The sequence below is a fragment of the Triticum urartu genome, chromosome 7A (assembly GCF_056163025.1).
Source record: "Triticum urartu cultivar PI428250 chromosome 7A, HENAU_Tu73, whole genome shotgun sequence".
Classification (NCBI taxonomy): domain Eukaryota; kingdom Viridiplantae; phylum Streptophyta; class Magnoliopsida; order Poales; family Poaceae; genus Triticum; species Triticum urartu.
Genome location: NC_141879.1, coordinates 1508099 through 1521733, shown reverse-complemented (window position 1 = coordinate 1521733; position 13635 = coordinate 1508099). Strand labels below are relative to the sequence as shown.

Below are 13635 nucleotides of genomic sequence, written 5' to 3'. Positions count from 1 at the left end.
GAATTTATTTTGCGAGACTTGCTGGTCCTCGATGTGGGTGGAGCTGGAGACGGGGATTCAGATTGGGAGATATCCCTAGCAGGCACTGGTCGACCACGATGGCGGCAACGCCCGAGGGCTCTGTCTTTTCTCCATGGAGAAGTTCATCAAATCTGCATCTACCTCCACCACGCCATTTGACTCCCGGGTGAAATCCCTAACTGCGGTGGGCGACGGCAATGCCTTTCGCGTCGTTCCCTTCTTGAAGGCGTCGCCTTGGGAGTTTTGGCTGGTGGATGCCTTGGGTTGGCATTGGCGGCGATCTGGATTAAGAGGTGGTGTGGTGTGACATCTACCGTGTTGGCAACGGCGGGTCTCGGTGGCGTGGTGCATCGGGGTCTCTGTGATGGACATTTGTTGATGGACATGCGCAGGGTGAGGTGTTGATAGCAGTTGAGCCTGGCAAGGTAAATGCATTGGTATTTCCTTAAGTTGAGACGGCAGAAGATGGTGGCAGTGGATTGGAGCGTGCGCATGCGGTGCGCGTTAAGGGTCTGCTAGATCAGTTGGTGCTCTTGGTTCGCCGTGGAGCGGCTTGGTGAGGCCACCAAATTAGATGGTGTACTTTGGTGCGAGGTCAAGGCACATCAATGAACTAATAGGTGTCACAACATAGATCATCAGAAAGGTGGCTTTGAATTGATCCATGTATTTGTTTTCTCAGTCTCTGTTAAATTATGATAAAAATGGTTGTGTGCATTGCTCGATGCAGATGCCATGTGTTATCTTTTTTTACGAGAAAAAATAGGTGTATTATACCAACGGGGTCAACTTGTGTATTATTGGCTTACAATGCAGAGCACGATAGGTTTCCATCGGCATGATGGTAATACCTCTCTCTCAGTTTACAGGGCGTGCACATATTCCTAGGTCATCAATTTGACCAACCTAATATAATTCATATATTACAAAAAATACACCAACATAAACTTCGGAGTTTCTACTTTCAAAAGGTATAATTTGTGTGTTATATAGTTTATATTAGGGTGATAAAATTGGCAACCTAGATATACGCACAGGACTTGTAAACTGAAACGGAGGTAGTAGCATTGGTTTTGTATGTCAGAGAACTTTTAATGGTAGTATATAGTTTCTATGGTACATAACTCAAATTGGGATGTTGAGTTGACGGTAAAAGGTTAGAGCCAAATAAATGATTCTGATAAGTGCCACACGTGTGACATGAACACACGGCAACTCCAAACATTTTTTATGGCAAGTTTAGTGACGTGAGGATGGCAACTTTAGTTGTCAAGGGTGGCAACTTTCTTTTTGTTGGCATTTTAGTTTTTTTGGTTGTTTTTTCTTTTCAGATGGCAACTTTAGTTATAAAAACATTAGGACCAGAGTGTTTCGTGCTGGGCACTTATCACTTGGAATAAATATAGGTTTACATGTACTCCCTTACCTACCGTTTATCTTGTTAAAGAATCTGTTTATTATACCGATAACCAGCTTTGAACAGTCTAGCCTACAAGTAAACAACTATTGGGGATGGTTGTTGAGAGATCACGAGGGGCTATGGAACCAACTAGTAGTTGAGTCTTACACGTTTAACAGATATGTATACGGAAATATATGTGATCTCCTTGTCGTAACGTAGATGCACTTAACTTCGCCAAGCATCTCAAGGTACTAGTCCCAGCTGGGCATGGGGGGATTTGATTGTTTGCCACCACTTATTTTGTAGTTTGATGATTTGCCCTCCATTACTTTGTAATTGATCCGATGACACCCTTTACCTGGCACTTTGCTAATTTGCCCTCTGGCAAGTGGGTTCCACAAACAAAGACCAAAATACCCTTACCAATCGATTGACCAGAAATCGCTCCAGTCGGTCGTCGTTCTCATCCCCTTCTCTCGCACAGGAGACGGCGGCGGCTACTGGACGTGACTCACCGCCATTGGTCGTGAACGGCGGCAGATTGGGAGTATGCCTGTTTGTGCTTGATTGAAATGCTTGGCTTGCCTTTGATTGGGAGTATGCCCATTGGTCGTGACGCCCACTAAATTCCAGCAAATGCCTCCTGAGGAGGATCTCTCCAAGTTTGCTTCAACCAAATCCCAGTAAGTGCCTCCTCCTGAGAAGGCCTCCTCCAACTTGGGGCAGTCTGTAATACATAGTTCCTGGAGGGCTGGGGGCTGCTGCAGGAGCCCCTCCGGTAGTGTCTCTGGGGTTGGGCAGCACTCGATTCGCAGCTTCTTGAGTGCAGTGATTCCATGCATTCCATCTAGAAATGTTGCCAGTGCACTGAACCGATACACTTCGAGTTCTCTCATCTTTTTTATGTTCCCGAGAATTATTGGCATGGACACCAGCTTCTGACAACAACTGATGTGCAATATTTCAAGAGATGCAGGCAGTCTTGGTATTTCCACCAAATTTTCACATCCTATAATTTTAAGAACCTGGAGTCGAGGAAGCAGGACATTTTCGTCATCAGATATTGTTGATGGGAATTCTACTGCTGGCCATTGTATTATATTATTGATGCCTGTAATCCACATACTTTCAACAAAACCAAAATGGTTCCATATATTCCGTTGTATTTGGGACAGTTCATGTGAGAAAAGACAGTCACAATCTATTATATCCAGCTTCTTAATAAATCTGCAAGGTGTTCTGTTCATCTCCTCTTCAAAGCGCCCTACATTTTCCCTCAAAACTGTGAGTCTCACTAACACATCAGAGTCACCAAGCCTTGAGAAATGAAGGTCCATAGATAGACAACCAACAGGTTCAACTACAATGGAGCCTTTGCACTCAAGATTAGATTGCATAGACAGATTCATTAGATGGTGAAGGGGAATGTCTCTTGCGCTAACCACCTGTAGATCTTCAAGCAAAGGGAGCGTCCTGGGCATGCTTGATAGCATTGGGCATTCAGAAATAATTAGCTTCTTGAGCTGCGGCAATGATACAACTGCCACTTGTCCTGCCACCTCTTGGTGCCATCTCTCTAGCTCAGGCATGTCGGAAATTATCATGGTTCCCAATTTAGGAAAGAAGGGTGGCCGAGAAATACATGATTCCACATTGTCCATGTCATCATTAACAATACATATACTTGTCACACTATGCAAACCATCCAAAACCAAGTACCCAAGAGAGGGCAGCTGCCACAATGGTGGAAGATACTTGCAGTTCTCACATCCAGTCAGAGAAAGTTCACTAAGATGTTCTAACTGGGTATAGTTGTGCATCCATGATGAGAATTTGGGACCAGTATAATTAGATAACAGTAAAACTTCAAGCCTTTTGTGTGGACAAAGAGCCTCCAATATCCCTTCTGCAATATTATCGACTCCATATCCAAAATATGAGCCATAATGTCCATTTGTCCAATCGAGTGATAATCGCTTCAAATTATGCTTGTCAGACATATTGCCTTGTTTAGCATTTTCTGCACTATGCACTTTTCTCAGCTCAGTCAAAGAAAGAGCACCACATAGATTTAAATCTTTCAGTTGATCAATTCCACGACCTGTATCATTATCAATGACATAACTCGTCAATGTCTGTAGGGAATTCAACTGACTAATACCTTGCGGCATCTGCTCCAAACTATGACACCCAACAAGGAAGATGTGTCGAAGACTGCTCATATATCTCATCCCTTCTGGTAATTTCTTGAGTTTTCTACAACCAATGAGCTTCAATGTTTGCAAGCTATACAACATGGTGGTGGCTTCAGGCAATGCAGATATACAAGAATAAGAATAATCCAGATAGCGAAGATGCTTCAAATTTGTCATTTGTGTTATGCTTGAGAACGTCTTCACTGCTCGTAAGGACATTAATCCTGACTTGGACTTTCTTAGTGGACATCGATAGCCCAATTGGCGTTGGCTTAATATCGTGCGGGCTCCGGGAGCTAGAATTTCCATCATGGCTTTAACATTAACATTACTGTCATAATCAAGTGACAAATGTCGAACCTCATGCTGTAATGAAGTCCTTTTAGCTTCTGTGATCTTAATGCCGCATGCCCCAGATGCTCGATTGTGCAGGATGAACGACAAACCCTACTCCGTTGCTTTTGCTTATGAGGCGGCTTTTTCATCTCGGCTGGATGATCCGTTCGCGGATTTCATTTGGGGGAAGAACTACACGACTAACCGGTGCAGGTTGTTTCTCTGGCTCGCGCACCGTGGAAGGCTCTTCACCAATGAACGTCGCTTCCGTCGGGGCCTCTCAGACTCGGACTCCTGCCCTTTTTGTTCGGCTACCGAAACTACAGCTCACATGCTTCTTCACTGCGCTGTTGCCTCAGAAGCGTGGGCAACGGCAGACTCCCTGTTCATCAGCTCGGCAGACTGCCCCTCGGTCAGCGATATTATGTATCATCTGCCTTCTTGCAAGGTTCGGAACACGGTTGTTCTGGCTATGCTTTGGAATCTCTGGAAAAGAAGGAATGCAAAGGTTTTCAACAATGAAGTGCAAACCCTTGAATTTGTATTCCGCCGAGCGGCCGATGACATCTTTCTGTGGGCGAACCGCTGCCACAATGAGGACCGTAAACAGCTCCTACTTGACTGCGGCATTATGTTGGCCAGACTCGATGAATCTTGATGTAACTTAGCTTTTCCCGTATGCTCTGTGCCCCCCAACCCTTTGTAAATATTCTATGTACAGTGTCCGGTTTTTAAATAAAATGAGTTCAGGCTGGCTTTTGCCCGCCGTAGTTCCCTCAAAAAAAAATGCTGTAATGAACCAGCGTCTGTGGATCCTTCCAAAATTTGTTGACGTGATGAAGATGATTGCAAGTGGAAGCAATCATTTCCGCTTACAGAGTCAGCAAGATCATGCATGAGATCATGCGTCTTGCAAGTAGTTGGTCGGTGGATGAACCCATGTCGAAACTCAGAGAGAAGATTCTTTTGAATCTCCACATCTTGGAGGAAACATCTTTGGACTAGCATATTGAAAATTTGTTGGCCTATTGTTTCTGATGCAATAAAGTCATTTGCCATCCAAAGTTGGATTAACATGTTTGTATCCATCGGGCTATCCTTGGGGGAAATAGCACAGAATGAAAAACATATTTTTGCTTCTGATGACAAGTGATCATAGCTCAGCTGTAGAGCAGGTACAATTCCAGTTGCCAGGACGTCATTCTTCCAAACATCACTGTTCAAAACAGAAACCCACTGACTGTGATGCTTTGAATGAAGTAAAGTTGCCACTGTGTTGATAGCAAGAGGCAACCCCTTACACTTGTGTAGAATACTCTTAGCTATTGAGTTGAATTCCTCTTGTTTTACCACTTCTCTACCAAATGCATTTTTGTGAAAAAGCTCCCATGATTGATCTTCGTTTAGAAGTGACATCTGATGTGGTGGAAGTGTGCCCGCCCATGATAGAAACAACTTTTTCATTGCGGCTTGTCACAATTACAGCACTACCAGATCTAGAATGTGCGCACAACAATGATCTCATGTCATCCCACTTCCGTCGATCTTCGTTCCAAACATCATCCAATACTAGGAGGTACCTTTTCTTGGCCAAAACTTTACTGAGTTCCTTCTGCAGTGCCTCCATCTGAGTCAAATCACACTTCTTCATGGTGGCCACTTCTATTATGGATCGGATGATTTCTTCGATACTGAACTTGTCAGAGACACATACCCACAAGACCAACTCAAAAGGGTCCTTCACCCTCTGATCATTGTGAACAAGTTGGGCAAGGGTAGTTTTGCCAATTCCCCCCATGCCAACTACGGGGAGCACCATGATGTCACTATTATCAATGTTGCTATTATCAGACTGGTTGAGCAATATCTTCACCACTTGTTCCTTTTCATCTTGTCTGCCGACAATTTGTAATTCATTGACATGTGAGTGTGTTTGCGGCTGAACAATGGTTGGTGCCTTGGCATGTTGTAGGAAGTGAAAGTTATTCATCTCGACAACCAGTTCGTCTATCATTTCAAGGGCATCTTTCATCTTCCTGCTCATGGAGAGACGGAAAACAATCGGGCTGCTGGTGGTGAAGTAGCTGAGCATCTGCAATGAAAAACAATTATATCGAAACTAAAAGCCCGCCATTTTCCAAAATAAAACCTTAAACAAATGAGTGAGAGGCAGAGAATGCACTGTTGCTAGCCATGTGGAATAGCATCAGATGATTGAGTAAATAATGCACCCACAAACAAAAAAAAAGATTGAATAACAATTGGATGAATTTGTCGAGCGAATGCTGATATGTTGCATCATTTTTTGTGATTTTCATGCAAACTTTGTTTCAGTTCGTCTAGTTTGAGGAAGTGTGGGAAAAGGAGCGGGCGAGGACAAACCTTGCGTGCCGTGGAGTAGGGGCGCATCTGTGCAGCACGGAGTCGCAACGCCTCGTAGAGGAAGTCGTCGAGAACGTCGTCGGCATGATAGGCGGCGGTCTTGAGGTCCGTCGTCCAGCGGCGGACGGCAGGGTTGGTGTGGCTCTTGGCGTCGGCGTTCAGCAGGATGCACTGGACGGCGGCGAGGTGGCGCTCCAGCTTCCGGCGTGACTTGTCAAGCCCCCACGCCCGCAGCAGCTCGGCCACCAGCGTGTCGCCGGCCTTGGCCGCCACGCTGCCCAGCAGTGGTACCAGCAGGGAGCCCATCTCGATCACAGTCGCCGCCGGACAGTGAAGTGATAGTTTCTTAAAAAATTGGCCGATTTGGATTAATTAAATTTTTTAATAGCAATAAAATCATCGCCAAGATCATTAGTTCGCTACAGATAAGATATTAGATATGTATGCAAAGATCATCTAGTATTGATGGTGGAAAGCACTGACACAAAACACAAAACGCAGACCCAAAGATACTTCTTAGGAGGTAATGTGATATCAGCAGGAACGTCCCAAGCATTACCTAGTAAACAATTATAGGCCACAGTTCTTACTTCAAAGCAGCAATAACATGATCAACCATAAAATGCCAAAACAGCAGCAATGGTCAATTAACTGGCAAGAAAATTCAGGGACAAACCATACGTTATCGCCGCTCTTCTCTCAATACAAAAGAAATATCATAATATGGATGGGTAAGCCGAGGCCAGGCATCCATCTCTTAGCAGGTCAGTAGGGCTGATGTCGGCTTCTATTTTTCTTTTCTACGCGTGATACAAGCGTACTTGAGATCCACGACTTCTTCGTCACTGCTGCATCATCAGAGCGCCAGCAACATAGACGGCCATCCTCGCCTCCTGTCCATCCAAAGATGCCCTTGTTTTGGCCAAGGCTCTCAAGACTGCTTCCACCTGGGCATATGGTCCTGATAACTCCTGTGTGGCCTCCTTCCAGGACAGCCTCCGCCGGACCAATCGCTCCCGCGGGATCGTTTTTCACAGGGAAGTAACCTAGTGTCCCCTCACTTGTGCCGCCGATCGCCCATAACCGGTCATCAGGCAGAGAGTAGTGGCAGTCGACGAAGTAGTCCAACTGTCAATACAACAAATGTAAGGATTTGAGAGGGAGAATGATCTTCAGTTCTGTATAATCTCATTTCAACAACAATGCACGCATGTAAAAGGAGTCGGAAAGGCAACTCATCAGGATGTAGAGTAAAATGGTATTTGCAAGCACAACTTTTGATGATAAAGAAAAAGCCTCAGAGAGAAGACACGCCCACAGAGATATCTCAAAGTCATGCTGGCTGTGTGTAAGTGGATGAGTCTCTTCTCTTTTTTCTTTTTCTTTTTTTGCCAACAATGAATGCTACAGTCAGATTAAATTTTTAAAAATTAAATGAAATTAACAGTAATTTTGAATGCTATTGTGCTCTGAATTATCGAGAGAAAACAAGAACATGTGCATGTAACATCAAGATTGGTTGTAATACTGAAACAAAAATCCCTGATAAACAATACCAAACCATGATCAGTATATACTGAACTCAAATGCAAAGATGGAAATAGAATGTACAAGATAGGTTAAGCAGTCTTGCGTACTCACATGGTCAAGGTTCCACTTATCACTAGCCAGGGAACGAGCATTCTCTATATTCAATTCTCTAGTCCCACCATTCCAGTCCCAAGTGCTGCGATAATTAAATAGCAAACAGCGTAATGTTAAACTTGTGTACTTGTTAATTAACCGTAAAACAAGTAGGGGATGCATAATATTGGGGGTGAAAACAGAGAAGAATCGGGCAGAAATATTCTCAAAACAGAGGTGAAAAGGGGTGGGAGTTTCTTTGCCAATGAATAATTTAACAGAATCTTTTACCAACTTCATGTGGAAAGAAATTACCTTAGTGTTTCAATATGAGTCAAACACCAAAGCTTCTGATATGTGTTTCCATAGAAACCCACCTTGGAAACAGAAGTCTCCACATTCATAACCTATTAAATAGCATATATCTAAGTATCGTGAATCCCTAAGTATTTAAAGCACAACATAGGAAGAAAACACATACAGATAGCAAATGATCGTCCTCATTGATATCACCATCAGTGTCGAAGACGCATATCAAACCATCAATTGCCGCAGAAATGAGTTTACTCTGTTGATTTGGTGCAAATCGAACCTGTCCAACAAAGAGCAGTAAATCAGCACAACAATGACTGATAACCAGCCAATCGAGAAACTAGTGGATAAATATCATGTGGCTGATATGAAGTAGATGCAAAAGTATGAACACTGAAGACAGCAATGTCACCAGACAAGTTAAGAAAACAAAGGTACATTACAGCACTCAAGTAAAAAAGAAGTATGTGACAGCACTAATTGCCACTATAATTGATGTAAAGGGATATCCACGTACATGGGGTATGCAAGTTAGGCTTGTCTTATTGTAAAACATGCAAAACTCTGTAGAACAACGCATACCTGGGTTACATCGTCCATGTGGGATTCCTCTAAGAAGGCTACCTGTTTTGAACTTCTCCAGTCCCACAACAGAACCTACAATCAAGCAACTTGAGTGAGACTCAACCTGAATAACCTCATGAAACCTTCTCTGGTTCAATACAGGTGCACAATCTGAAGTAAGTTTTACAGGTAGGACTCAACCGTCCACCCTCGCTGGTTCAATACTTTGTCCTAACAAAGTTCACTTGTTAATCAACACCTGGTCCAAGAAATACAGCTAATGATGATCGAATTAGATGGTAGCAAATATTTTGTCAGGCATCATGCTGAACCAAGCGAAATAACCATATTTTGCCTGATTTGGAGTTCGTACGAAGAAGGTACAACGGTCCCACTGTTTTTCTATTACTAGCAGGACTTGTGTTAGCATCACACATCTAGTTTCCAAATCACACGTATTGGGCTGTGTGTTGAGTGAAGCCAGCCAATAAAATGTTAAGCTAACAAATGTGTGGGTGATAGTTTTCAAGACACAGTCCGATATAGCATATAATCAATTTTTGGATAACTCACATGCTAGTGTCTAAATCATATCCGAATATTCGGTGGATATCTGGGTTCTGTTTCTGAATGCTATCCCAAGGGGTATGGCCTTGCATTGAATTATTATTTTCAATTATTTTACAACAACTAAAAGAAAGAGAAATCGAACATAAACAACTCAACAGAACACGAATTCTTCGACATACAATTTATGTATACAATGTTTGACATTCAAGCATGACCGCCCATACATCACAAAGATTAGAAGCATATATTGACCATCACAGGTACCAAGGTGGACAGAAATATTATAAGCATACACCAACCGTTGCAGGTGCAGAGTGAATATGGATAAACTAAAGCTGTTGTAGATATGACTCTAATATATGAAAGAACAGCACTCCTTTACCTTGGAACTAGAACCAGCAGCAAGTAGGTTACCATTTGTTCCACCAAAGGAGAAGCTAAACATTTCGTGCGAGGGGCCAGCATTTAGCAAAGATATCTGGCAGACATTTAGAGAAGAGCGAATGGTCAAAATGCAAGTACATTTTAATCAACTGTAGTAATCTACAAATAGCTGAAGCACTAATTACCTATACAGTACAGTGAATGTAAATACCAGATCAAAACTATGCCAGTGAATCAAGTAGAAGAGGTTATGTCCAGTGGCATCAGGACACGATAAAATAAAACAACAATCGGAACTGGGGTTATTTCTATGTCAATGTGGAAGGAATTCATATTTGGCTAGGATTAGTATATAAATGCAATGGATCTATTCCAAAATTTGTAAGAAAATCACTACTCCATATGTGGTTGTACAGGTTGCACCTTGCATCAAGTCATCTCATTTTACAGGAAAAGAAATTAATACTTGTCCAGTGCGAACAAAGCAGAACAGAGAAGAACTCAATGAGATATAATAACTCATATTCAAATTTAATGAATTGTGAGCCAACCTCGATCCAAACAAAGCATCCCAAGAATTAACAATTAATGCCTCACGCCTTTATGAGAATACAAATAACTACAATGCAGAAACTGAGAAACATACCGATGAACTGGAACATATATACGTATTAAAGAAGGAACTATGTAGATGTGAATCTGTTACTGCCAAAATTTTGCAATCACGCACATTCATGTAACAGCCAGCATCAGTTATCAGCAATCAGGACGTAGTAGGGAAAGAAAAACCTGCTTGAAGCTCCTTGTGTCCCAGGCTCTGATAGTGCCATCACCAGAGCAAGAGCATATCACCTGCGGCGATGAGGGAGCTGAAAAGGCAATCTCATGGATACTCCCTGTATGGCCTGTGCATTCCCCCAGATACTGCCCAGTTGCTGGAGCATAGAACTTGAGTGCGTTTGTCGACAGAGAAACCGCGAGCGTTGAGATCTCCTGGCTTGTCACAAGAAGATATACGAAATTAGAAGCAAACATATATATCGAGTACTGCAGCATGTATTTTCATTCAGTTATCAAGTACTGGAAGCTATAATGAAGCTACACCATTCTAATCTTATCTGAACCGAGGCAGAACAGAATCTGCAGCCAAACTGGGGGAAAGGGGGGAAGCTGCCTACCAAGAAGCAATCTGGAAGACGTAGTCGTCGCCGAAGTTGGTCTGGATGCTATTCTTTAGGCCCAGCCGCCTGGCCGGTGAGGCCACGCCGCCGGGGACCGGGGAACCGGAGGCCGCCGCCGCCGCGAACGGGCTCAGTTCCGCCTCCACCTCCATGGCCGAATCGCCCCCGTTACCAACCTCCATCGCGCAGGCCCTTGAATCACCACACACCGCCCAGAAAGAACAATCAGCATGTATGTCAATGTCCAAAAATCGCACCTTCTCGCAGGAGAGGAGGAAAAGAAATTACCTTTGATTGGCTGGGAGCGGGCGGCGGTTCGGCCGAACGGGTGTCGGAGGTGAGCACCTGACGCTCAGGCAGCTGGCGGCGGGAGAAGTCGCGGCACGGGGCAGGAGGGGCGGCGGCGGCGGCGGCGCTCGGCGAGGAAGCCCTAGACGGAGGGAAGGAGGAAAAAGAGACACCACGCTGGCCCTTCTGTTTTTGGACCAGCCAGTTTGGTTATGTCTTTCTTTTTTCTTTTATAAATTTTAGCCTTTTTCCTTTAAATTGTAATTAACTAAAAGTTGCCCATGTTTTTGTTTTGACTAAAGAAAATTCTTTTCTAAGCTGATGTTGGATTTTGCTTTGTGTTTTCAGGTTGAATCCAGCTTCGAGGTCGAATGCTTGGGAAGGTAGTGTCGACTACCTCCCTCCCTCTTAACAACCAACAAAGTCGCGACGTCTCTCGGGTTATGGTGGACTATTGGGGATGTAAATGGTAAATAAATGGTGTACATAAGTCCCGTTTGGTTAGTTTTAGCTAGCTTCATAATTCATTTCCCCCCTAAAAAAATAAATTTTTGGACCATTAGATCATTAGTGGGTTTAAACGGAATTAAACCGGCCTCGGTTGACATGCTTACGGGCTATCTACAATTCCCTCGTAATGGTAAGCATGTACGTGACTCATGTACCTATTTTAAGCTACTGAAATATGACGAGGGTAATTGGATAGAGGGTATGGCGAACCTCAACCCACATATCCAAAATTACTTCTCAAATCTGTTTACTTCGGAAGTACAGCATACAGACCCGGCAGTCCTTGACAAGGTGGACACAAAGGTTACCGCACAGATGAATGATGTGCTGCTTGCTCCTTACACAAGTGAGGATGTTCGCAATGCAGTTTTTAGCATTGGAGATTTAAAGGCGCCAGGGCCGGATGGGCTACACGCTGTATTCTTTAAAAAATATTGGCATATTCTTGGGGAGGAGATTACCCACGAAGTTTTGGCAGCAATAAACTTGAGGCAGATTCCAGCTGAATGGAATGACACAACTATAGTGATGATTCCGAAGAATAATAACCCAGAGATGGTAACTCAATTCAGACCCATTAGCCTTTGTAATGTTCTTTACAAAATTATTTCAAAGAAGTTGGCATCAAGACTAAAAGGTATCCTGCCCGAGATCATTTCCCCAACTCAAAGTGCCTTTGTTCCCGGGAGGCTAATCACTGATAATATTCTCATTGCCTATGAGTGTATTCATAAAATAAAGAACAGAAGGCGGGGGCAAACAGGCCTTTGTGCGGTAAAACTTGATATGCATAAGGCCTACGATCGAGTTGAATGGGTGTTTTTAAAAAATATGATGCTCAAGTTGGGCTTTCATGGTGACTTTGTGGAGATGATGATGGCATGTGTTGGTTCTGTGAGATATAAGATCAGATATAATTCACAGGAAACTGATGTTTTTACACCATCTAGGGGTATTCGACAGGGAGACCCTCTTTCCCCATACCTGTTCCTCCTTTCTGCAGAAGGTTTATCCAGTTTATTGCAGTTTGAAGAAGAAGCTGGTGGCATTGAGGGAATTCAAGTGTGCAGGAATGCACCGTCAGTCTCACACCTATTATTTGCTGACGACTCCTTGATTCTCATGCGCGCAGATGTCTTAAATGCAGCTTCCTTACAGCAAGTTCTGGATACATATTGCAGCAATTCAGGCCAGTTGGTTAGCTTGGCTAAATCTAGTGTTTTCTTCAGTCCTAATACCAATGCTGATACAAGAACTGAGGTATGTTTGGAATTACACATTAATAAGAGGCCCTCTTTGATAAGTACCTAGGCCTCCCGGCCATGGTAGGGGCGGATCGGGGTGATTGCTTCAGACATTTTATAGAAAGGATCAAACAGAGAATACAAGGATGGATGGAAAAGCAATTATCTGTGGGGGGGGGGGAAGAAATTCTTCGCAAGGCTGTAGCACAAGCTATCCCTGTTTTTGCCATGTCAGTATTCTGCTTACCTAAAGGGATATGCAAAGAAATTACAGACATCATTGCACAATTCTAGTGGGGAGATGATGAAGAGCATAAGAAGTTACATTGGTTTTCATGGTGGAAATTGTGTGTCCCAAAGAGTGAAGGAGGTATGGGGTTTAGAGACTTATACTCTTTTAACCTCGCAATGCTAGCTAAACAATGTTGGAGGCTTATTATAAATCCTGAATCACTTTGTGCCAGAGTATTGAAAGCAAAATATTTTTCTAATGGAAGCCTTCTGCAAGCTTCATTAAAGAGTGGATCATCTTTCACCTGGCAAAGTATTATGAAAGGGCTTGAAGTGTTTAAAAGGGGATATATTTGGAGAGTGGGCAATGGCAATGATATAAATATCTGGAC

At 43.4% G+C, this 13635-nt stretch overlaps 1 protein-coding gene and 1 pseudogene across 2 annotated transcripts; both read right to left on the bottom strand.

Annotated features, from left to right (window-relative positions):
- Positions 1-1322: 1322 nt before the first annotated feature.
- On the bottom strand, positions 1323-6806 carry LOC125525341 (putative disease resistance protein RGA3; annotated as a pseudogene). Its single transcript, XR_015611864.1, has 3 exons — positions 6337-6806; positions 4755-6046; positions 1323-4007 (listed from the first exon to the last, which is right to left on the bottom strand). The product of XR_015611864.1 is annotated as a putative disease resistance protein RGA3 (transcript).
- Positions 6807-6954: 148 nt separating this feature from the next.
- Positions 6955-11468, bottom strand: LOC125522264 (Transducin/WD40 repeat-like superfamily protein). Its single transcript, XM_048687340.2, has 9 exons — positions 11259-11468; positions 10968-11162; positions 10579-10786; positions 9788-9883; positions 8854-8928; positions 8441-8551; positions 8275-8366; positions 7978-8062; positions 6955-7464 (listed from the first exon to the last, which is right to left on the bottom strand). The coding sequence occupies exons 2-9, from the start codon at positions 11150-11152 to the stop codon at positions 7102-7104; spliced, it is 1215 nt and encodes a 404-aa protein (XP_048543297.1). The 5' UTR covers positions 11153-11162; positions 11259-11468; the 3' UTR covers positions 6955-7101.
- Between the last annotated feature and the right edge of the window lie 2167 nt (positions 11469-13635).

What these genes read in the sequence shown, in the direction of transcription:
- LOC125522264 (XM_048687340.2), bottom strand. Translation starts at nt 11,152, where the DNA reads ATGGAGGTTGGTAACGGGGGCGATTCGGCCATGGAGGTGGAGGCGGAA. An exon ending in CTGCTGGTTCTAGTTCCAAG is followed by an intron (nt 8,929 to 9,787) that starts GTAAAGGAGTGC and finishes GCTTGATTGTAG; the next exon opens with GTTCTGTTGTGGGACTGGAG. An exon ending in ACTCATATTGAAACACTAAG is followed by an intron (nt 8,063 to 8,274) that starts GTAATTTCTTTC and finishes TAATTATCGCAG; the next exon opens with CACTTGGGACTGGAATGGTG.